General features: G+C 45.7%; 1 protein-coding gene across 2 annotated transcripts; it reads right to left on the reverse strand.

Moving 5' to 3' along the window:
* Nucleotides 1-623: 623 nt before the first annotated feature.
* PGM1 (phosphoglucomutase 1) lies at nucleotides 624-27,891 on the reverse strand. 2 transcript variants are annotated; one of them, XM_049807466.1, is made up of 11 exons: nucleotides 27,493-27,891; nucleotides 12,706-12,868; nucleotides 12,275-12,421; nucleotides 10,972-11,097; nucleotides 9,797-9,987; nucleotides 9,208-9,362; nucleotides 8,479-8,594; nucleotides 5,139-5,274; nucleotides 3,510-3,693; nucleotides 2,293-2,427; nucleotides 624-1,320 (listed from the first exon to the last, which is right to left on the reverse strand). In XM_049807466.1, exons 1-11 carry the CDS (start codon nucleotides 27,736-27,738, stop codon nucleotides 1,231-1,233), a joined length of 1,689 nt encoding a protein of 562 aa, XP_049663423.1. In that variant the 5' UTR covers nucleotides 27,739-27,891; the 3' UTR covers nucleotides 624-1,230. The 2 variants fall into 2 exon arrangements, with proteins under 2 accessions (XP_049663423.1, XP_049663424.1); XM_049807467.1 differs by lacking the exon at nucleotides 27,493-27,891 and adding an exon at nucleotides 16,477-16,756.
* Nucleotides 27,892-27,943: the final 52 nt, after the last annotated feature.

The raw sequence follows: 27,943 nt of genomic DNA on the forward strand, positions 1-27,943 counted from the left end.
GGAAAACAGAGCTGCTCCCTCAGACCTGCCCAGGGACCCAGCCTGAATTTCAGCTGCAGGGGCAGTGCCTCCACAGCAAGGCCCCGGGGCAGAGGGCAAGGCAGGGCATGGGTGTTGCAGGGATTTGGGTGACAAAGGCAAGCAAACCGAAAAGGGGGAAAGTCACCTAAACTCATTCCTACTGATTAGCCTCGCTTAAGCTGCAACAGCCTTGAGATAGAGGGAGTAAGTCTTGTGGATTTACCTGGGGTTATTTTCCAGAGTCCCCCCCTCATTGCTGGAGGGTGTCATTTCCATGGATGAGGGGCACTAAGTCAGCGGCATGAGCACATCTAGTCCTCTCCAGGGCAAAATCAGCCGGTCAGCAGGAACACGGCTCAAATCCGAGGGAATGGCTTCCAGGAAAAGGGCAGGAAGGTGCAGCTGCAGGGCATTAACGTCAAACAGCTACAAGTGTTTCCAAAGTGACCCTCTCTGTACCCTTGGATAAGATACTGCACATTAATGTCTGCAAATCTGATTATTCCAAGGATCTTACCATCCACGTACGGCCAAAGGAGAGCTCATCAAAACAATCTTTCATTCTTCAAAAAGTAAGAAAATAAAAGAGCACTGAACAGTAATTGCAGCCTGTATCACTTTAATATCCTGCAATGCTTGTTATTGCTCATTTCTGTGTGGAGGGTTTGTTGTGGGTTTTTTCTTATACAGGAGGCAAATGGAGGTCAATTTACATAATTTGTTTTTGAAAGGGAAAAATCCACCTACTCGAGAAATACTCAGCCTTAATACACAGCCATTGCTGATTCAGAGACATCACATTTAAAAGACTATGTATTAACAAGGATAAAGTATTTGTGCTTCTTTTCCAGTAAAGTTTCCAAGAGAGAAAAAAACCTCTGTGCTATTGAAGAATTTAGTCTTTGTTATTTCTAGAGCCTTTTGTTTAAGAAAAAAAAATACATATGCTAAACCAAAAGGCTGTGCTAATGAGCACCATACACAAATTGCCAGCAGTGCTGTGTGACGCAGAAAAGCAGCACAGCAATGTGCACACAAAGTGCTGACAGGGGCTGGGTTTTATTGTCTATCTTTAGCAGTTCAATAGTGTTCTTAAATACAGAGATAAAATTAATATTCCTCTTTTAGTGACAGATTTGACAATAAAAGGGGAGACAGGCTGACTTCCCTCACTCGGTGTGCACTCCAACACGGTGTCTGACCAAGGTTTTATGTTATGACGGTCGGACCGGTGCGGCCGGTTCTTTCATGAAGCTGTGAAAGTTTCAGTGCAATAGAAATGAGAGGTGCCAACATGACCTGCAGAAAGGAAAGAGATGGCTCAGAACCGCGGAGCAGAGCAGCACACGCAGCCTACGCCCGTCATGTCCACCCTTCCCTCGCGGGTGTCTGTCTGGTGTCAGCCTGGGACACCCAAAACTGGGCACTGCTGATCAAAGGACTGTTTCAGGTTCACAACGCGAGCTGTGGGACCAGCGAGAGGAAAGGCGCAGTGAGGGATGCAGTATTACAACCTCGTGCAGGTGCAGAGAGAAAACCTAAGCGCAGCTCCAGTGTCGCTGCTGCCACCCTCATTGTGCTGTACTCCAAACTCCGTTGCGCCATCGGCACAGAACAGTTAAACTATTAAGTTTAGTTTGTCCCCCTCAGAATGTGGGGTTTTTTCCAGTCTTTTTGTCAATAATGGCACAGTAATTTACGCAAAAAGAGCTCACAGACTGTTCGCTGGGGGAATATAAAATGAGGATTCTTTTCCTCCTGTGCCTATGAGAGAGGTCAACAGCATTTTTAAATGATGCTGTAAAGAATATGTGTTAAACTTAGTACAGAACAGGTCAGCATCATCTTATATACCACTGCATCCTTTTACTCCTATTTGTTTTAAACAAGTATTTCCCAAACTCGGTATAGGAATGACCTCATTTTATCCCTAGCGATGCAACACTTCAATTAGAAGATCAGTTCTGGACTGAAGCAGTGTCCTTCCACACCTGCAACCAGGCACAGATGCAACATAAACAGGAAAAACTAATGTGTGATTGCAGGAGCAGCTGTGAGGGATTCTGAATAAGTAACACTTGTTCCACATAGAGCTTTTTTTTTTTTTTTTAATAAGTCTTTTTATACTGGGATTAAAGATACCAAAGCCCTTGCTTCCAAAATACCTAGCACCTCCACATAGCTCTAAGCAAGGCAGTGCTAAGCAAAGATTTAAACTTTTTAGGGAGGTTGGGAGCCAGCGGTGCCCATGACTTGAGATGCAACGCTTACCTGTGGGTCTTCATGTATCTTCTGAGCATCTTTCTCGTAACTGTCAATGTACAGCCGCACAGTTGCTCCAGCACTGCCTGTACCGCTTAGTCTGAAGATGATGCGGGAGCCATCAGAGAAGATGAGCCGCAAGCCCTGGAAAGACAGAAGGGGAGGAGAAAAGCCTCTCAGCTACATGCCTCTTGGGTACCCAAAGTATTTCCCATGAGACCCAGCGTGGCTATGCCTGACCTGCACAATCCCTGAGCTCCTCCTCTTGAGGGAGCCACAGAAGGCTCAGTTATCCTCTGCCCACTCCCAGAGGAGCTAGTGTCCCTCAACCCACTCTGGAGGACTTGCTAGAGCTCCTGAGCACCGAAGCACGTTGCTGCTGTAAGGTCCCTCGCCTCAGTGCTTGCTTGGAGACAAGAGCCAGGGACTGCTTCTCTGTCAGACACAGCATTACCAACCCACTTGGTTACCAATTCCACGAAAATAGGACATAAAGAAAACGCTCCTGTCATCCCACAGGCAAGGCAATCATTCTCCCCATTATTCCTTCCCACTTACTATGCTACCACATTATGCTGTCAAACCAATCCATCTACAGGACATTTTTACTTCAATAATCTCTGGTGACAGGTTACTCATCTCGCATGTATTTAATATCCCCCATGACTTCTGGAGCCTGGAACTCAATCCCCAGTTAGAGCCGCTCTGCAATGCTGCCTGCCCTCTTTAGGGACAAGCATGTGAGGAGTGCCATCAGCTCAGGGACAAATGCACCTACGGAGGATTCGCTTGCAGCAACCGGGGGGGGTCTAGCGCTGGAGACAAGACGAAACCTGAACGTTTGTGCCTCACGCTCCAGTGGGGTTTCAATGCTGCCTTCAGCACAACCCGTTTCTCAGCTGCTGACCCATCTCCCAAAGGATCCCCCTCAACTCAGCTCTGTCACTCCTTCCCCTTCAGAGCAGCTCTAGGGAAGCTCTGCTCTCCCTCCAGGACCTGCTGGGGCTGGAGCAGCCTCCAGACCCTTCGCTCGCCAAGGCAGCAATTTCCCTCACGTAGGGCAGGATCCCACCAGCAAACACATAGGCAGAAAATTTTTTTCCAAGGGACAAATGCAACATGTGCCTTTAAAGCAGGTGCAAATGCAACAGACAAAGATTAAGCCCAAAATACAGAGCGCAGCGCCCCTCTGAGGTCACGTTCAGCCAAGGCCAGGCTATGCCCACCTGGTTTCTGGAGACACTTCCATCCACAGGATCATTGTACTCAAAATTATCAGCTTTCTCAACAGTGTAGACTTTGTCACCACATGATAACTGCTTCCCCACAAAGGAGCGGTCAAACATCACAGTCTCCAAATCCTTCATCATTTTGTTAGCTGCATCTGCATCCACCTCTTCATAGTCATATCTACAACCAGTCACCATCAAACAAAAATTAGGAAGGGGAGGCTGTAATGAATAGCAATGTTTTGTGATGCCCTTGTTTAAACACTGCGGTCTGCCCCATAGATGTTCTCTACTCCCTTACTGGAGGAGAGGACAGGAAGAAAAGAGAGGAGGATCTGTGTGCAGCAATATAGCTATGATCTAACACAGATCCATGGGATACACTTCAAAATATCACAGGCATTTGGTGTCAGGAGAGATGAAAGCGCAAATTGTGCTGTCTTGCACTAGCCATATCGAAGACAGAGGGCTAGACTCCAACAACGCTGACTGCAAAGAATTTATTCTAATTCTGCTGATAGGATCTCAGCAGGTTCCTCATGGTAACAATTTTGCCTGAACATCCTTGTGTTTGTCCCCACAGCAAAATGCAGGTGTGATTGCAGCACATGATAACATACCAGTGCCAGCTTTGATCTCATTAACCCCGCTAAGTGAGGCAGCAGAGAGGCTGAAGCACACATCAGGATCTGAGACTTTGTACTCTGATTGCCAGTGTGATTTGCGCCGCTTTTATTTGCCCGGCTGGCTAGATGAAGCACGCACAGGCTTGCTAACCTGCCTACCATTGCACTTAGCTTGCTATGCAGACGTATGTCTGGTGCTAAAAGACTGCCTTTTTATTCTAGACTTTGGCATTTTTTCCACAGGTTTAAATGCCTCAGATGTATGCTGGCTTTGTGTTGGGGGTGGGGGGGGGAGAAAAAGGCAAGTTCTTTCATTTGGCAATTTGAGACAGAATTTTCATGTTGGTCTTGCAAGCTGAAAGATTTCTACCTAATGCTTTCACTCCAGACAGCGTTCCCACCTCTGCTTATTTGGCTGGATTGGTTCTCACTCCTTCCCTTTTCACCTTCCATGTCTACTGCAGTTTAAATTAGAGTATTTTGGGACTGGACAGAAACTCAACCAGGTAAATAATGGCCTAGGGAGCTGGAGCATCTATTCAATAAGACATTGCCATCACTGAAGATGCTACAAATTCACTTATGATTTCTGGTCTCAAGAAACCTACTGTTCCAATGGCAAAAAAGAATCTTGTAAGAAAAAAAAACCTCCATTAAAAGAAAAAAGATACCTTGCATATATAAAATGTACAGCCTTTGCAGACTTTGATACTTACTAGATTTATGTTTTATTTTATTTTATTTTACAAATCCTAAACTGGACAACATGAGAGGTTAAGGTGAATACCCACTGTTTTATTTCACCCAGATACGTTGCACACTGCAGCAAACTGCTCAGGGAGTTTTAAATTACTGCAACAAGACAAAAACAGCAAGGAACCGAGGCAGGAACAGCACTGCCGTAGCACATGCTGGTGCCATCAGTGCTGGGGACTCTGACCTTGGAGGGTCAAACACAGGACAGCGGTAAGTGTGAGGCGGTCAGGAGCATTTTCCCCACCTGGTGAAGAAGTTCCTGCCGTATTTCTGCCAGTGATCCTTCATGATGTCCTCCACGCTCTGCTTGCGGGTGGCTAGGATGGACAGCCAAGCCAGGACAGCCCACAGCCCGTCCTTCTCACGGATGTGGTCGGAGCCTGCAGAGAGCCACAGCAGAAACACATTTCCCACCTCCTTTCACACAAGAGTTTCTGCTACGGCCCTACCTTGTTCTCCTCTTCTCCATCCAACTGGCAGCCGTACAAACTCACAAATGGAAGGCATTTCATGAGCTCGATCCCTGCTGTATTGTTAAAACAGTTCAAGATATCATCTGCTTTTAGCTATAGCCCAAATAAAACATTCGGCCCCTTTTAGCGCGCGCACACACACACACTCATTGTTCACAGATCCTTAATTCCGTTCCCAAGGAAGTAATGGGTAATGCACAGTAAAAAGGTCATTTAAAAAAAAAAAAAAAGGGGGCAAACGCAAAGGAACAGCTCAGGAAGGACTAGCATCAACCTCTTCAAGCAGCTGTCACGTACCGTTTGCCAAATCAGCATACTCTGATCAGCACATATTCTGGCTGAGCACCAAGAAAAATGTCAGCCCTCACTGAGGAAGCCAAACCCTAATGACTCTGAAATTACCCCACGACAGAGAGAAGAGCAGGCTGCTGGACAGCACCAGCCAGCGGGGCTGGCAAACGGCAGCACAAGGAAAGACCTTGTGCACGTGCGGAAACCAGAAGAGCACCTCGTGCCTGCTTTCACTCCCAGGTGCCAGGCACTGAAAGGCTGTGAAAAACCCTGTTTAGACTAGGATTCCTCCAAAACAAGCATTGCACGGAGAGTAGGAAACCATCAGAGGCCAGCCCAGCCTTGCCCTGGGAGCAGACTGGACAGGGGCTGACAGCGGTAGGGCAGGGACCGCACAGCACCCGGGCCCTCGGGAAACCCGAGAGGGTGTTGCAACTTAGAGAGCACCCTGAGCACCTAAATTAAACAAGGGATTAAATGGCAGCCCAGAATACATCCAACCCAGACTCCATGCTGCTGGCTTGCGAGATCAGCGCTGTGCCCCACAGATGCACAACTTCTGAGTTTTATCCTTTGAGCTCTGGAAAACCTCCAAAGAGGTAATTAAGGAAATCCCAAGGAGCCAGGGTACACGTGCTAATGCAGAGAGCTGCCATTTTACCCTCTCAAGAGTTGCCAGAGTGGGCAATCATCTGGGGAAAGAGGCTGGGGGCTGGGGCATGGGTTACGTGGCGCTTTACACAAATCCCACTATTGTGGATGCGGTGATAAATTATCCTCATGGTCCTTTACAGCGGAGAGAGCTGTACATAGGTGATGGAGAGGAATGCTAAATAAACAGAAGTCCCATGTGATGTATCAACTTATTGCTGGAATAAAATACCCAAGAAAGCAAGCAGGAATTCTGTCATGTCGCATTACTCTAATTGCTCCTAGACTCCAGTCCCACCGGTTCACAGTTTGTTTCAATTTTTACTGGGTCTATTTGGCTGCTCCTTCACCTCTTTCCCCTTCAGCACTCACATTCTGTCCGGCTCCAAACAACTCCTCATTAACTTACTATCAAAAAACCTTCCTCACCCCTTTTCATTCCTTAAAGTGCCTTTGCCAGATGGACAAACCCCCTTTGCATGGCGGGGGGCATCCAACACTCCTGGGCCCTTTCTTAATCTGTCCCCCTCCCCAGAACTGCTTCAGCTCCTGGCCACTCAGACGTGATGCTGCATGGCCAAAATCTCAAACCTCTCTCTCAGCCCCTGTTGCAAATGGAATCAGTCACTTTTATTTGTAGAGTCACTTACCTATTGGGGGGGATGGAGAGAAACTATGAGCTCATTCCTCATACGATAAAAGATGGAAACAATTTTAGAGAGCTGCTCATTAGAGACCATCTCCTATCAGCAGCTCCATGAATCATTTGCTGCTTTTTGTTTTTATTTATTTACTGAAATGCCAGTGCCCTCTCATTAGCCAAAGTCTAGCACATAAACTTAACGTATGCCGAAATCATTCAGGGCAAAACTCCAAAATCTTTTTTTACTCATGATTTACTTCAGGATTTCTTTACAGAGATACCACATTTTCTGAAATTCCCCCCCTTCCTTCCAACCTGAAGCCAAATCCCATGTATCAGTACAACATTTGATTGCAAAAATATTGCCACTGAAGGCTGCTTCAGCCCCACAGCAAACTGCTTTCAACTGGAGTCTGTGATGCCATTTCCTTAGCTACAGAAAAGCTGGGGCGATCCTTTCAGGTCAAGTTGTGCACCCCAGTTCCACAAAGCACTTAATTTCAGGCATTTGGGGATTTAAGGTCATCCCTGCTCTGTGAGACAGCCACACACAGGCTAAAATGTTCTTCTGAAATATGGAGTGGTGGAATGAAAACACACAAGGTTTGAGCCTAAAATCATCCAACCTAAATTCCCTCAAGACCCTGTGCCTTGCGTATCCTACCAGCTGCCCCCAGTCTTCAGAGGTCTTTAGAGAATAGGAAAAACAAGATCTCGGGGAGAATTCAGACCAGGTAAAACTCAGCCTTTGCGCGTGAATTAGGTGCTGACCTCCTGCATGCAAGGAAGGTCCCGCTTCCACAGTCACGACGTTAAAACCATGTGGTAGATGCCACGGGAGAACTCAGAAACTGCTCAGGCCTCCTGGGAACACTGCGTGTTTTGAGCACGCCGCTCCAACGCAGAGCAAAATCTGCTCACTTTAACTTCCCTCCACAAATAATAGTTTTGTGTCACGTGCACACCCCTAGTAAATTCCTTAAGATGTTCACTTTGTTTCTCAGTAACCTAATAACTTGCTTAGACTGTTCAAAGGCAAGTGTTAATTTAAACTTTATAAATCATACCTTGTTTTTAGAACAGGAAAATGAGGGCCCTATTAAGCTCAGAGATTTAATAGTGACCTGAAACCTTCCCTAATAAAACTGCATGCTCCAAACCATATTTCTTTCCAGAAATGAAAACATTTAGAAGGTTTTCCTGGCCACCAAGAGTTGAAAAATACATTTAACACTGCACTTAATCCCCATAGACTCAGTGACCGGGCTAGTAAAGAGGCCCTTAAACTTCCTGCGTATCTACGTATGCCTTCCTATGTAACTGAAAGGAGAACTAGCTCTTGCCTGACAAAACTTTTAGCATTGTGTTCATTTCCACCAGTCATTCTTGCAAGCTTTTTTTTAATTTTATTATTTTAGAAGCAATAACAACTACACATGAAAGATAAACCCCCAGCAACTCGGCACAATGAAGAACTAAGAGGAGGAATAATACCATCATTGGTGAAATCAGGAACGCTGACTTACCAGTACCAAAACTTTCCTCTCCACACAGAGACAGTTTGTTTGCATCCATCAAGTTTCCAAAGAACTTCCAGCCAGTTGGAGTTTCATACAAAGCAATCTTTGTAGCATGGGCCACCCTTTAAAGGTAAGAAGGCTAAGTCACATCACAGCTGGACTCTTAGCGCTCTCATGTGAAATACTGCAGCAGGAGCTTCAGTTGCTACCAAGTATCTCTTTTGGGGTAACACTGACAGCAGGTCATGCCACTGTTTTGGTTTTCTACAATCAACAAATCTTTGTACAGCAATCCTCTATTTTATCCCAGTGTAACATTTGGAAAATGGGTGGGATGCGCAGCTAAAGAATAAATATAAACACATAGCTCTTCTAAAGCCAATTTTAAATTGTATATCTCAAAGCATTTTACAAAGAAAGCATCACTATCAAATTAAAAAAAAAAAGGGGGGGGGGGGGGGGGGGAAGATCATTTGTTTGGGCTTATCTGTAGAGAAGAGAAAGAGCCAAGAGCAGAGCCTAGCTCTGCCATGGCCCCAAACAGGATTTAATTCATTAAACTTCACTGCCTCCCCTGGCAGCCAGCCCACAGCAGCCCTGGCACTGCTTCACCCTTCAGGCAGACCATGCACTCACTCCCTTCTATAGACCTGTGTTAAACCACAAAAAAAGGGACAGTGCCCCTCCTTGGCAAGGCTCCCCTCCCCTCTCCCACCACACAGAGGTAGATGCTACCTATCGAGAGCCCCACTGGTGGGCATGCTCCGAGCAAAGCCACGGACTCCAGTCTGCTGGAAATAAGGGATACTGAAAATATTGGCAGCGATGACAGCGACGGAGTCGGAGGGGTTCACAAAGAAGCCATGTTTCCCAAGAATCATGTTGCGATCCTGGTGAAGACAAGAGAGAAACAGCTCTTATCCCTGCTTAGCATAAAAAGGCTGCGATGGCAGAAGTTGTTCCACTTGGCAGGTGCAGCCTATCAACGCAACAACTCAGAGACATTTTTGACTGCACTGAAATAAATACAGAGTTTTGAAAAAGTTAAATAGCAACACCTGTATAGTATTTCACCTTCCTGCTGATTTTTCACAGCTTTTAAAGCTACTTAAATACAGTTTGGACTTCGTTATTAACACAGTAGCCAACTATTGCCATGGTGGCAAACTGCAGCAAGTGGTTCACTTCTATTTGCAATTACAGAAGGGAGAGAGGGAGAAAAAAGATCTTTGCCTTCATCCTTCTCTGCTTAAAAGCAGCTGAGCCATCACTCCCACACAACTGACCAGAAGGCAAAAAGGTGAATACAGAACAGCCCATTTACCCCATCTCCATCAAAGGCAGCTCCAAAGTCATACTCTCCCGTCTTCATGGTCTGGACGAGGTCAGCAGCGTAGGTTAAGTTGGGGTCAGGATGGTGGCCACCAAAGTCCTCTAGCGGGGTGCAGTTCACTGCTGAATTTGCTGGGGCTCCGAGCTCCTCACACAGGATCTTTTTCACGTAAGGGCCCACAACTATCACGGCAAAACATGGAGAGGAAAGAGTCAGCCTCTGCCCTCAGGCAGCTCTGCACCAGCCACATAACCACCCAGGCCTCCGGTCCGCTCACTTTGGGTCAGTTTATCTGGTTTATTGCACTAAAGCACAAGCGCTCACGCCAAAAGCCCCAAGCAGCACATAGGTGTGCTCAAGCCTGATCCATCCAGGCACACAAACTCTTGCCAAAGCCAGCTTTTCAGCTGAGGGGCTGTCCCACTAAATAAGTAAGACCACTTGTGGGTTTAGAAGTGAGGATGACCCTATGCCAGCAGCTCAGTGCGTGAGCCAGGACCCCACTGTGAAGGGCTTGTGCACGGAGGTATCGGTACAACAGCCCCATATAACAGAACAAAGCGCATGCAGGATTCACGGATATCCAGCAGTACAATAGGATTTACTGCTTTCAAACACCAATAATGTAGACAATAAAAAATAAGTGAGCATAGGAATGGGAGTGTTCTGGAGACAAGAGAAACAAGATGCTAAGAAAGCTAGGGTGCTCCTGAAAATGTCTATTGAAAGAGACTCACAAGCTTGGCTTATATATTAAATTAGATAAAACAGTCCAATGGTCCCATTTTTGTACTCAAATATCTATGGGCAGATCTTTGCCTAACTGCTGCGACCTTCATGGGACACTGACTGATGTAAACTCTACCAGGGCAGCATCAGCTCTAACCTCCTCTGTCTCTCAAGTATGGATTAACATGTGTGAGCCACGCAGGATCCTCCCCGAACCCCAAGCATTTCCCAAGTCCAAACATTTGACAAAAGAAAACAATGTAAAGCCATAAAAAGTTTGCCTGCAAAAAGAAAAATGCAGTATGTTGCAAAACAAGAAACAAATTCACAAGCGACAGATATAAATTCCAGAAAAAAAGCTTTCTCCCTGAAGTAGATGGCAAAGCCCCAGGGACACCTGGCCCCCACAATGCCCCAAACCCAAAGTCCACCCGTACCTCCATGCATAGCATCTATGCGAATCTTGAGGTGGTTTTTCCCTGAAAGCAGTTCCTTTAATGCATTGAAGTCAAAGATGTTCCTCAGCATATTCGCATAAGCTTCTACTGAGTCCACAATTTCCACTGGGAAAAAAAAGTAAATAGAGACCAACTCTTAGAGTCTGAAATCTTTGCAGAAAAACAATTTTGCTACACTTGGCAGTGTGCTGACAGTCCTTAGTGCAAAGGGCCAAGGCTCAGCATAAAGCCTTTAAACATCCCATAGAATCATTTCATAAAGACAATAATAATGGTCCTATATTAATAATTTAATTACAGGCTGTCACTGTTAATCAGGTTACAGACCAAACAGACCAACATAATCCTTAAGACAAACACTGTTCCCAGCTACAGCTCCCTGGACTTCTTTTGAGAGGGTTCAGTTCCACTCTGCTTACCTGTAGACTGGAATTAAAGGAAAAGGGGGAATAAATAAATAAAGAACCAGATCTCCAACTACTACCAAAGTAAATGGGAACTGTGCACCTAATAGTTTGAAAAAGTTGCACCTTTGCAACTAACAGGCCATATAAACACAAAGCCATGAAAACCCTATTAACATAAAAATCCCAGTACACAGAAAGGGAGAAGGAGAGAAATACCAACTTTTATAATCTTTTGATTTATTTTTTTTTTTTTAATTACAAGCACAGGTCACCAGGAGATGGTAAAAAATACTTGCAGTTAAGTGTTTCTCAAAAGTCTTTTTTTAATGTATTTTCATATTTCACTGCTAATTGACAAAAGTCATGTGTGAAATGTAACGGCTTTCCCACTCACAGAGAGAGCTTTTGTATGTGAAACCATGGGGAAAAAAAATAATCAGTTACAAAGATTAAACACTAACACTATAATTTTTAATCAGGAAAACGCACTTTAACTGCAGAGTTGTCCATTTCAAAAGTACATGTTAATGGTAATCTTACAGACAAAAGTCTCTGATTTTAACGAAGTTTGATGGCTCAGATTTACCTACTGAAGTACAACCTTTTTTAGGACAGAAACAATGATATAATTAAAGTATCTACACAAGGTAAGGTGCAGGCAAAAAAAAAAAAAAAAAACCCAACAAAAAAAACCGCCAGGATGCCAGGGTGACCAGGAGCGATCTCCTTGCTTGGATTATACAAGAGATGAGAAGGAGAGATCAGAATGGCCACATCTGTCCTTCAGAAACACAAAATGTCCCTGTCTGTTCAAGGCAGGTCCACACTGACTCCACCTGATACGAAACTTTCCAAGCAGAAGAATAGTTGTTTACCTGTAAATGGTTTAAATTTGTTCTCCAAGTCAAACTGCTGTTTCCCAATGGTGCTCAGGTCCACCTGGAGATCTGGGCAGATTGCATACTCTTCAATTTTCTTGCTGATTTGGAAAATTTTGTCCGTGATACCTTCAGGAGCAGGACCTGCAAGATACAATGGTCGAGGAGGAAGACATTAAAGAATCAGACTGCACGAGAAGTGCACTTCAGAAGTACAGCAAAAGACCTGGAGCTGGGAACACCTCCCTTGGAGAGGAGTATCAGGGTGTGAGGGGAGCAGATCAATCACTTGCTCTGTTTAGGGAAAACCACTGCTCAGGGCACTGAATCTCTGCAATATTAAGGCAGTTATATTAGGTTCCTCAGGGTCAACACAAGAAACAGCATAACAGAAACAAAGCAAATCAAAATGAACCAAGTAACCTTACCTCCATTGGCAGTATTGAATTTAATGCCAAAATCCCCATTGGGCCCACCAGGGTTGTGGCTGGCTGTCAGAATGATGCCACCAATGGCTTTGATTTTCCTGATGATGCAGGACACTGCTGGGGTGGAGAGAATGCCGTTCTGCCCGATGACCAAGCGGCCAATCTGAAAATTGAACAGCAAAACAAACTACTGTGAGTCCCAAATCCTAACACCAGCAAAACCCAAACATTGGCGACAGGTAAACCAGAGCCCCCAGGAGGTGTGCTGATGGCAGAGGTGCCGCTTCTCTGCAAGCAAACAGCTTGTTCCTGGGACGCTGTCGAAGCTCTCCACTCTCCTCTGTGAAGGTCAGCATCTGACCCCACTCTGTTGTGCCTTTTTAGCATTTTCCTTTATGAATGCTACAGCTCAACTGGAAATGGCAGCTTGCACTGAAGGGCTGAGCTTTCCAGAGGCATCTAAACAACCACCAAAAAAAACCAACCCCAAACAACAACCCCTTTGGCTATGGTCTCGAACTTTGCTTTCAAAGGACACAATGGGACTGAGAGAAGCCAAAACAAAACAAAAAAACCCAAAACAAACCAACCAAACAAACAAAAAAAATCAAACATCATCACTACTCCCATGGGACCAGCTGCAGATTCTCTTACTCACAGCGGGTAGCACACCTCCTTCCAATAAATTTAGTAATATCACTGAGATTAAATCCAGACCAATGTGCTAAGCAATACAAGGTAATCAGGATCCAGTTGCTGGAGTTCACATAATAAAACAGAAGATGAATATTTTTCTGGAAGAACATGCTCCTTACCATAGCCCCCAAATGAGGTGCCAGAGATTTAAAAAAAATACCAGACTACTCTTCATCAACTGAGGAGATTAGACCCTGTATATGACTGAGAAAAGAGGAGGAATTTCATTCAAACACAGCATAAACCAGAAAACAAAAGGCAGCATGCCCAGACTGAAGGTCCACGTTCGGTGCTAAGCCAAGAGGACTGGATGACTGTGATTCCTCTCCTGCGGCACTGCCTGGTGCTAAGCTCCAGCTTCGCTGCCGATCGGTTATTACATGCTACAGCTGTCACAGACCAGCTGGGCGAGCGAGGCACCGCTAAAAGAACTGCACCACTAGCAAACAATGAGCAGAAATGTGAAACAGCAGTTTATAAACCCAAAGTGAATGCCCTTCTTTCAGCTGGCCATGGTAGCTAATATTACAGCCCTCACAGTGCCTATCTACCAGGCTGTCTGCACTAGTTTATTACATCATACATTTAATTTGAAGTAGCCCAACCTACATGGGTTTTGCTTTTTTTCCCCATTCTCACACTTTGTCTCATGTTTTATTCCAGCCTCCATGTCTTGCTCCTTCAGTTTCACCGAGGATTAATGCAGTCTCCAGGAAGCTCCTCTCAAACTTCATCTTTTGTTTCCCAGGTTCGTTTCAAGGGTCGCATTCAGCTGCAAAGGCCCCTCTGCATCACTGCTCTGCCAGGGCTTGCATGCAGCTCAAGGGATGCTGCAGAGGACTGGCAAAACAAGGGGGTTTCCCTCCCAAACCACGCAGCAGCTGCAGGAGAGCTGGGTGAACACATCAAATCCACTGTCCTTACTCTACTTGTCCTCCCCGCACACCTGAACTGCAGCTTTTGCGTGCGTATTGCTGCTCATGCAGCGAGGAAGGAAAAAGAAGAAAAACTTGTCTCTATAACAAGCTGCTCTCTGATATGGGGTCCTCCTTGGCTTTCAGAGGTTTTCAGCTGTCATTCCCCCCCATCCAATGCTAAATCCTTTGTGGTAACTACTGGAAAAGGTTGCTCAGTGTAGCAGCGTGCTGAGCAATTTACACTTAATCTTTTTTAATTCTCTGGAATTTCTTATGAGAATAATCCAAGGATGTAATGATGCAGAAATACCTTTCACAGAATGCTCAAAACAGAGCCATTCACAAACAGAGCCACTTTGTGCAGCAATTTTGGGTTACAGCACTTCGAAGCAATCCAGGCAACACTTGCACCCTGGTTTTACTGAAACCCCCCCAAAGATACACACGGGCAATAGAGAAGACTTCCTGCAGCCCCCCCCCCGCCCAGTATCACAGGCTGATGCTTTCACACTGAAAACATCTTTTCCAGCCCACAGAAGCTGCTGTCTACGGCTCCATCGTGTCATCAGCGCACCCTTCCAGTCCTCCTTCTGTAAAAGAGACGCATCACAAGATGCACCAATCCTGTATACTGTGCCACAGCTACAGCCTCTGCATAGAGACACTTCTATTTATACAAGTCAGGTTAAATGGACAAACTACCGTGGTCATTTCCTTTGACCAAATAATCATCATTTAAAACATGCAATGTGATGCTACTGACATAGCAAGCGTGTTTGGCGCAATTTGGAAAACCTACTGATCGCACATGCGTAGAGGTAACAGTACACATCTCTGCTACACACCAACAAAGATATTTTTGCATACTCAAAACACAATATGCATGCCCTCCTCATGGCTTTTTATATTTGAAAACATCCTTGGACTCATCCCTTCTATTCTATAGAGCAAGATGAGCACAATGCTGATAGACACAGATATTAGCCAGACTGTATAAAAACAATCTATGAAAAATACCAAAACCAGCAGCAAAACTATATTTTAGCCAGACATGGGCCACACTGCTGGAAAGAAATGCATAAGAAAAGTCTCAGCTGGTGAAGATCAGTCTAATCTCACCTTTACCAGCAGAAAATCCATCCTAGTGTCAAACAGTGCCAGCAGCAGACCTGGTTCTTTGTGCACATTTTCCAGCTCTTCTGCTCAGCCCATATACTGACTTAAGAGGAATACATTAATTTGCAATGCCAAAAGATTTTTTTTTTTTTCCAAAACGGAAAATATGTAAATTTAAAAAAAAAAACCAAACAAAAAAAACCACCAACACCTCTCCTCCTATTCATCTGTTCCTTACAAATTACCCTGTTGTGATCAGCTAAGTTTTTCTGTCAAACGAACTCCTAAGAGCCAGTTCTCTTAAAGTTTTGCTCTGCACTAAGAGATCCAGGACAGATAGCAGAGTCATTTCTTATTAAAAAGCAAAAGGAAAACCTCAGTGCCCAGAGTCTTGCAGTGCATGAACCGTGCTCTACTGCAAACAGACAAGCCTTCTGTTCTGCTTCCCAACTAGATTTCCAGCACAATCAGAGATCACTGTAAAGGTTGCCACTCGCTTGCTAACTCATCTTATTTCAATTTTCAAAGGCTCTCAGAGTACTTATCACATAGCCACAACTTACATCTGCCAACAAAAAAAAAAAAAACACCTGTGTTTTGCCTTTTCGTTTGCTGAGCAGCTCAGACCAATGCCGAAAGAGCTTCTGCTGCGCTGCCATTGAACAGTGAGCCATGGCTCTACCAGTTCTTCACTTCTTAACAGTATTAGGGTTTCATGATCTGATGGAGGGACTATGAAATCCACAGATGCCAAGAGCTTGTGGCACGTCAAAACACAAAACGAGAACACACAAAAACCCAGCAGTATTTATTTTCTTTGCTGCATGTGTATTGCCACATACTTCTATCCAACTGCCTCACTTAAAAGTGAAAAAACAGTAATTTCTGTACTATCAAACTCGTTTTCCATTAAAAAGTTAATTGAATAAAGTAGTTGAATAAAGTCTGGGGCAATTAAATCTCATAGTGACTAATTTATTATGGTTTTCTGCATTTATCAGCTACACAACTATAGGAATTTAGTCATTTAACATTTACCAACCCCATTGGCAGCAGCCATTTGGACTATCAGTTCCACTGCAGACTTATTAAGGTATCTCCCATCACCTCCAACTACCATAGAAGATCCTTGTCGATCTCTTAGGTCTATGGAAAAAAATATACTCTGGATAAAATTCTGCAAATAGTTCATCTTGGATTCAAAATAAAAGGTCTTCTTCCGTAATCCACTGGTTCCTGGTTTCTGATCGTTATAAGGAGTTGTCGGCATGGTCAACAGAGGCAGAGGAGCGTCTTCCATGTTCTTTTTTCATACAAATGCATTTAAAAAGTAAATTATGCAAAATACAAAAATCAATCTTGACACCAGCAATGGCCCACCTATTACACAGAAGTTCAGTGAAGTTGTTGAGCACCCAAAAATAGCTCCTTGAACCTTGAGCTGAATGTGGTTTCTGTAACTGAAGACGTTTCCTTGCACTTGTTGTGGAGGATCAATGTCACAGAGAATACACAATTCCACGCTGCCGTCCCTCACTGAAACGGCTGGTAAAGGATTTTGGTCTTCTTTATCATCTTCTGTTTTCCACAGGCACAGCTCCTTGCCATTCGGTGTGATCACCCGCCGGAGCCCAGCACCGTCAATCCATCCAATTCTCCCTTAGGGCAGGGGCGACTGGGGAGGCGGCAAGCAGCTCAGCCCTCTGCTCGGATGCACCGACGTGCTGCCCCAGCACGGAGCCCAGGGTTTTCGCCAGCCAAGCAGATCTGCACGGCAGCGCCAGGCCGCTGGCCGGGACCGGCCGGCTGGAGGTAAGCCTCCAGCAGGCACAGCAGCACTCTGCTGGAGTTATTTTGCAAAGTCTGATGAGTTAAAGGTCACTCTTAAAATGGAAGGCAACAGATCTGTTACCTACAGTTTGCTCATACGACTCCTGCTTTGACAACCTGACTTCTCCATGGGCTCCCTCTCAAACACAGGGACAGTACGCACGATGAACAGCGGATCAACCTTTGTTCGACTAAGAAAAAACCAGAGTAGCTAAAAATCCACAAGAGCAATGGTTTCAACTGAATACCCACACAATTCTCACCAAGGGCAGTATATGCAACCGGAGTTATTAAAAACACAAAAAACTACCAGATGTTTTGGAAAACTGCATCTGATAAAGCTATTTGTTTTGCAGCAGCTTAAACACATACAGAAGAGACTCAGATCCCAAGAAACTTATGAAGCACCATCTTCCTGAACATGGGGAAGGTAACCTTGAATGCTAGATGAAATCAGAGTTTCCTCCAAACCTCTTCAATAACATTCAGAGTCCTCTGCCCAAGCTGCTCGAAACAATTTATAGATATTACTGGAACAATTAAAGAACATACACTTTGTAATGACTCAGTTTGTCCCATTATTAAAAAGCAGGGGGGTAAAGGTGACATGTAGGCAGCTGAATTGTGACACTTTACAAAGGCACTCACGGGACTGTTTCCTGAGGTGCCAACTCTGTCATTGCTCCAACAGTTGACAAATTTTCTTCCGAGGGGTAAAGAGATCCTGTTATATGCATCAATACGTTGAAATCCAGCTGGGTAACTTGTACGAGACTGAGGGGAAACCTCATGACTGAAGGCAGAAAAACACCTTTGGAGAGAGAGGCTCTACCTGAGCAAAGGCATCAGCCAGGTCCTGCAAGGGAGCCGAGCAGCCAGGTGAGCTTCCTAGGGAGGGAATTCAATTCCCAAGGAGGGGAATTTAATACAGGTTTAATCTGAGAAAGCAAAGCTATTTGAGCCATCTGCAGGAAGCCTAAAGGCTGCTGCCCCACACAGCCGCCTACCCAGGCTTGTCCAAGGGGCAAGCACTGGCTTAGACAAAAGCTGGGACATTGCAGGGTGCTGGCCTGAACACACCGCACGTGAACCGAGCTGCCTGATCCATCCAGAGCCCTCTTGTCTCAGAGCCCCAGAAGCCATTCATTTTGCATGGGCTCAGAATTTGTTTCCTTAATTCCTCTCTTTTCCCCACCAAACCACACTGAAGCATGTGTACTGCAGAACTCGGACGACACGTATTTTACACCAATAGTAAGATTGCCCGGGATATGCAGCTAGAAACAACTGGTTTGTATTTGATACATCCATGCTATTTCAGCATCCTGCAGCTGAGATGCCCTTTATTTTCATGCAAAGGCACAGGTTTCCCTCTAGTGGCACAGAAAACAAAATCCAGCTCCCAAAATGAGCCATGAGGAGCCTCACGCCAGACTGGCAGGAAAAGACCTAAGCAAGCTCTTTCCCTTCTTATTCCCAGCAAGATAAACTTACTGCCCTACAAAATGCCATAGCATTAAGTGACAGGAGGACGGCACAGGCCACCTACCAGCTCCCACAGCTGCAGGGAGGAGATGCACACGGACTTACTGGCAGGGAAAAGGCCTACGGAGGGTTAGGAATTTGTGCATGTAATTAAGTGCACATGTACTAGACAGAGAAATCAAACTAAACTAAGCTGAGGAGGAAGGTGTTGGTCATTAGTGCCTGCTTATGTACATAAAATGAAACACACTCTATCAAATGAAATATAAAATTCAGCGATGAGCTAGTGCATGTAAAGCACAGGGACAAGAATGGCATATCCACCAACCCCACCTTTGGGGCGCTCACCTGGTCCCAGGGTTCTCCTGCAACACGTGCATCACTATTTGGGACAAACTAAATCACCAGTAATTGGCCAAAAAGGCTGGTATAGGGGTTGGTGATCTCACAGTGGCCAGAAGATTCAGAGGTGCAAAAAGCTCACCAAAGGTGGATCCTATCCACCTGAAGGACTGGAGCAGAGACTGGGGAAAGATCATTTGATCTGTCTTCTGGGATGGATGACTCTGATCATTGCATATCACTTACAGGCTAGAAAGAAATTCAGCAGGTCATCTGCTCCCTCCCCAGAACTGGTACGGCATCAAATACACCTAGGGCATCCTCCAGAAAGTGGCTATAACTTGTTCTTGATATCTTTTTCTCCAGGTAAACTGTGCCAGTACATAATTAGCCTTGCAATTAGAAGTGTTTTCCTACAATCTCCTGGACACCTTCCTTGCTGTGGTTTAAGTCCTCCTGACCTGACACAGAAAACAAATGGATCATAATCCTCTTCCTGACAACTTCTCACACATTAAAAAAAATCCTTTAGCATACAGACTCTGAATGCCCTCTCTTTGCTACCCTAAATAACCCCAATCTCTTTTCCTCTTCTCTCCCCCCAACTTTTCCTTATGGTCATGTTTCCTAGGTCTCTTATTCCTCATGGCAGTCAGAGGCTGGTGAGGGTGTTTCCCCCTCTGACCAGCCAATCTGCCGTAGGCTGGGACATTTGCTAGCTTAGGTCCCCTTTTACTGTCTTGCACTTCAGACATAAAAGAACAGAGTTAAAACTATGTTTTAACTAGTACTAACTAACAGTTAGTACTAACTGTTGACTTTGGTTAATGATAAAAAGACAAACAAGACTATTTTGAGAAGACTTAAGACTCACTAAAATATTGCAGAGCACGCAGCTCCACCCTTGGCTCAATACTGTCGGTCCCTGCCCCGTCCCCTCTCCTCCTCCATGAGCTCTGCCGTCTTCCCTCATCCCACCCACTCCAGACTGTGACTGTCTGGAGCCTTCCCCAAGCCTGGGACCAGGCGGCCAGGCTCTCCCAATGTACCACTCCGACACTAACCCATCCTCTGCACAGCCTTCCTCCGAGGTACAATCTTATATTTTGACGTTCAGGCAAGCAAAATAGTTGCGGGGGGAACCCACTGTGCAAAAGCCAGACTGAATAGTAATTCTCTCTTCTCATCCCCTGGAAACACCCTTGGGTCAGGCATCTCCAAGGACCAGGATCCCTTCTCCTCCGTGAGCAGCCCTTCTTCTCGTCTCCTTTCAGCTTCTTCCCACGTCTCTTTCTCACACTTCTCTCTCCCCATTCAGTGGGCAGATAAAGTCAATGTACCTCACTGTGGGGCTGCGTTTAGATGCAAACTTTTTCCTGCTTTCCGAGAATCTTCCTAACAGCAACCATAAGGCAACAGGCATTATCTCCTATGCTCTTTTTCTGTGATTAGTCAAAAAGTTACACTGCATGAAACCCCAGGGGAACAACTGGAGTCAAATCAGATATTTTACACTTATTTTGCAACTTTCCTTTGAGACAGAAATTGCATTTCCCTAACTCCTGCCCACAGAAAAGTTCTAGTCCCTGCACTGCTGCCTGCACACTCACCGTAAGAGGGTGCCAACAGCCCTGAACAACCCTGCTGTTCAGCTGCCAAAACCACGTACTTTCTACCGGAGTACAACTCCGGTCCAGGGAGCCACTGCTCTGTCTGTGACATTTGGTAATGCCAAGACAAACGGAGCCAAAGTAAAATAAATAGATCAACTGCAAGCCTATTAGTCATAGAAGGAATGCTGCTCCAACTGCAAAACTCTTTGTTTCCATATGAATGAATTAAAAATCTACATTTTGAAGTTGCTGTAGAGATTCCAGAGAGGCAAAATATCTGGCACCATCTTGATGGCATACGTGCAACCATGTACATACAAGTCACTCCAGCAATAAGAAACGCTGTTCTGTACCTACATTTCACCCCAGTTAAAAGACAAGCCAGATGGGTGGCAGAGAAAGGGCTCTGCAGGGCTAGGGATGAAACCACAATCTGCAAGGCTGCTATAGATCCCATGGACTGCTGTTAGATCCCATGATGGGCTCCAGGTTTGTCACGCTCGTAAGGGCCAACCCTCCCTTTTCCAGAAGTACACACCAATGACCAAGATTGTGAAACTTTCTGTTCAAAGGTCAGCTCTTCAAAGCACACCCAAATCTGCATATTACCTTGGACTGCCCTGGCATTTGCAGTCCTGCCCCTGCACAGGGAGGGGGGGAGAAGAATTCCAGCTGGTTTACCTCAAGCAGACCCAGGAATGCTCCAGATTTCTAGCCCCAGCCTGCTGAAAGATAGCCCCTGTCCCTGGATCCTCTTGGAAACCAGCACCTGAACCCAAAAAATCCAGAATTACAAAATGCAGTCAATGTTGTGGAACAGGAGGCGGCACTGGCTGGCTCAGCCAGATGCCAGCTTGAGGAGCAGAGACATACCTGGTTAAACCTTGCGGGATCAGGGACAGAAGCTCTGGTCTGAGGCGTAGAGAGCCAAGCTGCTGTCTGTTAGCATGCCAATAACCCACAACACGTATACATAATGGTGAGGTGGCTATACATAGCAGGGAGTAGTGTCGATAGAAGGGGAGAGAGGGAGATGTACGCAAGCATTTTCTCACAGACTTACTAAGATGTGGTAGAGAAGCCTTGTCTGTGGGCCCGGGGATAAAAAGCAGCTGAAGTACAGTAGCAGGAAAGAGGGCTGGAAAAGCTGTGGAGAAGTCACCTAGACCTTGCCCTAGGCAAGGTCAACCCTACCCAAACCATTCTCATTAGAGGCTTTCCTAGGCAGAGGTTCAATGACCTCCCCAGGCAACGCACTCGTTTCATTAGCTGTAAGCTTCCAAAACACTTTCTAATGGCTAACCTAAACCTCCGCTGTTACAATTTTAATTCTTGCCCTATTCCCAGAAGGCCAGAGAACAATTTGTTACCCTCCTCCCTGCAGCATCACGGCAGACTGTCAGCATGCTTCCCCATCTCTCAGCTAAATTCATTCCCTCCTCACTGGCCCCATCTGCCCGAACTCAGGTCATTCCTGCTAGAGTCTCCCCCAAGCACACTGCATCTTCTCTGAGGGGTGGTACCCCAGATCAGGACTTAGATTCCTGGTGAGACTTTATTTCCTGGGTTTCACTTACAATGACCTCATTTAAAAATCTAGGAATGATGTTTGTTTTTCTGGATAACTGGATGATACTGCCAACAGTTCTGTGGTCTACTCATCAGATCTGCTGCTTAGTACGTTACTCTGCAACTTGTACTATGATTATAAATGTACATATTACATTTATGTTTTATTACTTCTGCCTACGCATCCTTCTTTGCACGTCTTCTTACTGATACCCTATGTTATTTCTGGTTATTTCCAAGATATGTTCCAATTCATCATTTGAAACATCAATCAATATACTGGCTAGCTCAGAGAGAATCATGGCAGGATGGCAAGGAGCGCATTTCTTGATCGTGGTGCAGCTCAATCTTGGCATAAGACATATGGGTAGCACCTATTTAGTCCAGCTCACCTATCCCAAACTTTGCCTTGGCAAAAAGAAGGCATTAGACTCCATCCTGCTGCCCTACCAGCACAGCCAGAGCTGAGTTTTCTGGTTATACGGAGTCATTGTTCCAGGAGATTACAGTTAAACCCCTGCTAGTATGAATCTCAACTCTCTCTGCTGGATTTGCAGAGATTAACTGCAAAGCACCTTAGCTCTTCCTTTGAGCTGGAGTTTCATTATTGTAGAGTTTAAAATTCCAAAAAGGCACTGAAACTGGACAACCTGGCCACTGCCTTAATAACCTTCAATTGTAAACTGATATAAGCCAATTAGCTTTACAGGCAAAAAGAAGCTTAAGCTAGTGTAAAAGCAGTCTCCAAGCGGAAGAGCTGCTGCATGCATGGTTGTCTTCTAAAACCCACCATAACCTGAAACCAGCATACATCTGCACGGGAATGCTTATGGCACAATCTATTTCCTTACTTCAGATATCACATCTCTATTTCCCCTCCTGCTTCTGAGAAAAACAGTAACATAAGACCAGAAACCGAGTTTTTTCTTAATGGCCTATAGGATCTAGCATCACAGCATCTACTTCTGGTACACAGGGATTGTTTTTTGGAAGCACTTTCTTTACGATCACTTTAGTTTGATGTTTCTAATAGCAAGAGCTTTTACTTAAAGGGAAGATCTGACCCTGAGGACTGAGGGAGTCCGTTCTTCAGGATAATTATGCCAATTGCTGAATGGATGAAGGTCTGTAAACCAAGGAGGCTAAGGCTGACTGCAGTGCTGTGCGGAGCCAGGAACAAGCAGAAGAGATGTTGGCAACAGGTTTCTTAAAACCTAGACAAGAAAAACAAGTGAGGCTGAGATAGGGGCGAGCAACAACCAACACTTCCCATCAGCATGCCCAAAGCAGATCACAGACATGCCGGTCCTACTATGCCCCTTCCACAGCTGGGATGCTGAGGCCAAGAACACGGGCACGCTCTAGTTGGGACCAGAATGTGGCTCTCCAAGCCAGCACTGCACCACACTGCTTATTATGGGCTGGACTCAGCTGCACCATCAGAATGGGAACTGGTCTGGAGGCTATGGCAGAACAGCACAAAGAAAAAGGGAGCAGAGCTACAGAAGTAGAACAGTGGCAAATAAAGAGCTGCTGAGCAATGCAACACAATTTAAACACTTGGTTTCCCTGGGATAATTGAGTGGGGAAAAAGACTAACAGCAGCCAAGCCAAGAAACCAAACTTTGTAGGGTAGAGAGCAGTATTTCTAATAAAAGCACTGTTTGTCCTGCAGCAGTAAAACAAAACCAGGCTAGTATTTAATATGCAAAGCACTGCCTGGCATTCAAAACACCTTCAAGCAATTTGCTTTAATGTAGCTACTTTGCAGCACTATGAATTCTGTATTTAAGAAGGAACCAGGGGCACAGTAAATTTGTTGCATAGCGGGTGACAATGTTAGAGAATCAACCTGGTGCTAGGTATATGATCAGATCTAGATCTATAGCTTCAATTCTGTAATTTTTGCATGCTTTTGACAAAAAGCGATTGTACAGCCACAATTCTACTCTGACAGGTGATGCTCCAACAGAAGCTTCTAAGATTTTATTCATGTAATCAAAGACTCAGACGCACTAACTCTGTGGGAGTAACATGAAGGAAACCTGGCACAACAGACCAAAACAAAGCAGGCATGCTACACTGGATGCCAACTGAGAATGGTAAAACCAACAAACTCTATTTTAGTTTACTTATATAATGCAAACTTATAAATAGGATAAACACTCAATCACAAAACTACAAATTGAGTTGTTGCTAGTCAAATAGAAGTACTTAGTTATGTATTAACCATTTCTGATGGAAAAAAACCAAAAACTCACTTGAGTATCCTTTCCTTCTACATTGTAAAACTAACAATCAAACTGTGGTCCTCAGGTTTCTCCTGTGGCTTGAGAGGACCACTCAGCCAGATCTTAAAAATCACATGATTTTACATTATTAATCCAAACACCTCTTACTCTATAGGACCAGAAATACAGTTTTCCAGAACTTGCTTTGGGACAGGTGGCTGGCTGACTTTAGATGAGTGAATAGAGCCTGGCATAACATACCTTGTCAATCAAGCAATCAGAAAAGCTAAAACTTCTTGGTTTAATTTCTATCACATTCTTACTATACCTATACACCATTCCCCCTTACATGCATTGTAATAATCGTTCTGTTACAGACAAAACAGCACTGGCAGTTCAGGTGTCCAGACAGGGCAGTGCAGCCACCTCTGGAGTTTTCTCTGTATTACTCAGTATTTCTCAGCATGAGACTACCAAGTCTTTCTCTGAGACCTGGCTGCTGGAAGTAGGAGACCCCCAGGAGCTCCAGCACTCAGACAATACCACAGTCTCCAGGAAGAAGTTACCACGTGTTCCCTGTCCCGCAGTAAGCCTTCTTACTGGTTAACAGAAGTAGTCCACCCTTCTCTTTGAAGGGTAGGCGACTTCCAGTTACTTCACATTTATTACAAAGAAACAGGATATTCATAGGCTCTTACTCAACTACACTGTGGTAATTATCAGGGAACTAATACTTGCAGTTACAGAGAAAAACCACAAAGCAAGCATCCTAACCATTCCAAAATAGGAAAGCAAGTACATAGAAATTTATTAAAAACTAGCATTTTGCATTTGATAAAGAAACTTTCTATTTTTAGTCACCTCATTTCTTGGGACCTGAAGGTTTTACCATTCTTGAGTTTGGCAATGCAATACTTGCACTGTCTTACGTAGGCCAGTGCCACTCAAACTAAGCCAGCAGTCATATATCAAGTTTTCAATGGCTCTGTGTTCAGGCTTTACCTGCTGTTTATTTATTAAAAAATTTGGGGAATATTTTGCTCTTCTCTTCAGTGCTCCCTTACGAGGTCTTTTTCGTCCTCTTTTTCAAATGGGATACTTAGATCTTTCATTTTGCGGTGCTTTTGACCTGCCAGTCCTCTTTGAATCTGGGGGGGGGGGGGGGGGGGGGTGTGGGGTGTGGAAGGTGGGGGGCTAATTCCATGGCACTCTATAGCACTCTGGCAAGCCTATACCACTACCTCTGTTCTGCTACAACAAAGGTATAGAGAACCTGCGTCAGTAGTTGACTGGTAATGCTGTGATGTTGCCAAATTTTTGCTTGAAATAGTCTAACATTTTGTCTCAGGCCATGGCCATTACCTTGATTTCTAAATTAATGATTCAGAATGAAAAGCTTTTAAAGTAAGACTTCTCAATTTGTATACTAGCGTCTTGGCTCTTAACCCACATATTCTTCTACCTGTTTTCTTCCTCTACCTCCCATTTCCTTTTTCTGACTTCAGAGCCAACTCTGTCCTAGCACTCTGAATTCACGCGGACAAAATACTACAAGGCAAATGCCCATTAGCAAGTCTGCCCCTTGGGACCTGCTTCTGCAACTCTGGCAGCAAGCTCAGCACCGTAATACTGCACGTACACGAGTGTCTGCACGATGAGGATTCGAGCAGTGACTGGCCCTCGACCCTCTCCCAAGAAAACGTCTAATCAGACCCCAGCATGGTTTTACCTTCAGGCCCTTTCTTATTTCTGGGATCGAGCCAAGGTGTAGATGACAGAGAACTCCTTGGTGCCTGGAAGGCTGCCACATCCCACCAGGCCCTGGGTGCATACCCAAAAACCTGGGCAAACTAAGGCTTTATCCCAGGAAACAAGTCTCCCACTCTGCTTATTCACAGGGATCCAAGATGCTGTCTGTGCATGCAGTCAGGCATGAACACTGTACATTTCAACTCCAAGCCCTTCTTAGAACAAATAAACAAACCAGTGTCTGCTGCTTTTCCCGTTAGGGAAGGCTGCACTATCCATCGCTTCCACGGATGCATACAGCAAGGGCGGTGCTGCTAAGGGATGCTGGGACATGGACTGAAAGTTGAACAGCTACCACAAATCACAAAAGATCAATTTCTGCATGGCTTCGAAAGTTATTTGTTTCTTTATGCCATAAGAAGGCAGTGATCTCAAATTAATTTTGGTTTGTTTTTTTTTTTTTTTCTTAAGAAGCCAGACATTTAAAGGCATTGAGGCACCTGATTGCCACTGGGAAGCTGAAATGGGTAACCCTAAGGTTTCACCCTAATGTCCAACCCTAACCACCAAGCATCCTCAACCCGCTCCCTCTTTGTTGGTCTATGAGGAAGCAAGTTTGCTGCTGACGAGGAGGAGTCAGGTGTCCCAGGAAAATGGGATGTTTTTCATTTGGAAAAGACCAAATACAGGGAAAGGCCTCCCTTCGCAAATTCAGCTTTGGGGCGGCTATTCCTAACAACATCACATTCCCTGCTGGGCTTCTCTTGGGTTGACCAAGTGACAGGACCAAGATCAAGCCCCAGGGACGAAGTCTCCGGCAGCGAGACGCAGTCCAGCGTGGTGGAACGAAACGCTGCTCCCCACCCAGCACGCCGTGCCACTGGTTTGTGCTGTTAACTGGAAAACACAACCGTCGCCCGAAGCAAGAAAAAGCAGTAACGGGAAAGCTGCACTTGCTTCCCCACCTCCGAGCTCGCAGACACCCGATCGCAACCGCACGTATCAAAGAGAGATAAAACCACCGGGCGATTTCGTGCTGCGTCAAACACGACCTGAGCCTCGTCAGCTCCTCTGCCGTTCCTGGCTTTACTTCCACGCCACGGACGCGCAAAAGCACCGGCGATTTCCCAATTCCTGCTGCCGCTGTCAGCTCGCACGCCCCCACACACACCTCCCGAACGGGGCGATACCGTTTCCCCTCCGAGAGGCGAAGGTAAACGCCGGGGAGCGCGGCCCTACCCCGTTGGCGGCGGCGATGCGGACGATGAGCTGGATGGCGTCCCTCATGTAGAAGCGGCCGTCCCCCCCCACCACCAGCGTGGCCTCTTGCCGTTCGGCCGGCGGCACGGTGGCCAGGATGCTCTGGATGAAGTTCTCGGTGTAGTTGGCATTGCTTTGGAAGACGGTCACCCGTTTACGCAACCCGCTGGTACCGGGTTTCTGATCGCCGTACGGCTTGGTCTTCACCGTCACGATCTTCACCATGGCCGGCCGCCGCTGCGAGTTCCGGGCGGCCGCGGGGAAGGGAAGGGAGCGGAGCGGAGCGGAGGGCGGGGGGACCCGCAGCCGGAGCCGGCCCCGGCAGCGCTCCCGCCCCGCCGCCCGCCCCTTAAAGGTGCCGCCGGCCCCGGGAGACAGCGGAGAGGGATCCCTCCCTTCTTCCCTCCCTTCCCAGCCTCGTACCGGCGGT

The sequence above is a fragment of the Accipiter gentilis genome, chromosome 8 (genome assembly GCF_929443795.1).
Source record: "Accipiter gentilis chromosome 8, bAccGen1.1, whole genome shotgun sequence".
Lineage (NCBI taxonomy): Eukaryota > Metazoa > Chordata > Aves > Accipitriformes > Accipitridae > Astur > Astur gentilis.

Excerpts from the sequence above, each read along its gene's own strand:
- PGM1 (XM_049807467.1), bottom strand. The coding sequence starts at position 16,734 with ATGGAAGACGCTCCTCTGCCTCTGTTGACCATGCCGACAACTCCTTAT. Across the intron at positions 9,988-10,971 it reads CATAGATGCTATGCATGGAG|TTGTGGGCCCTTACGTGAAA; the intron begins GTACGGGTGGAC and ends TTGCCGTGATAG. Across the intron at positions 3,694-5,138 it reads GGCAGGAACTTCTTCACCAG|ATATGACTATGAAGAGGTGG; the intron begins GTGGGGAAAATG and ends GACTGGTTGTAG.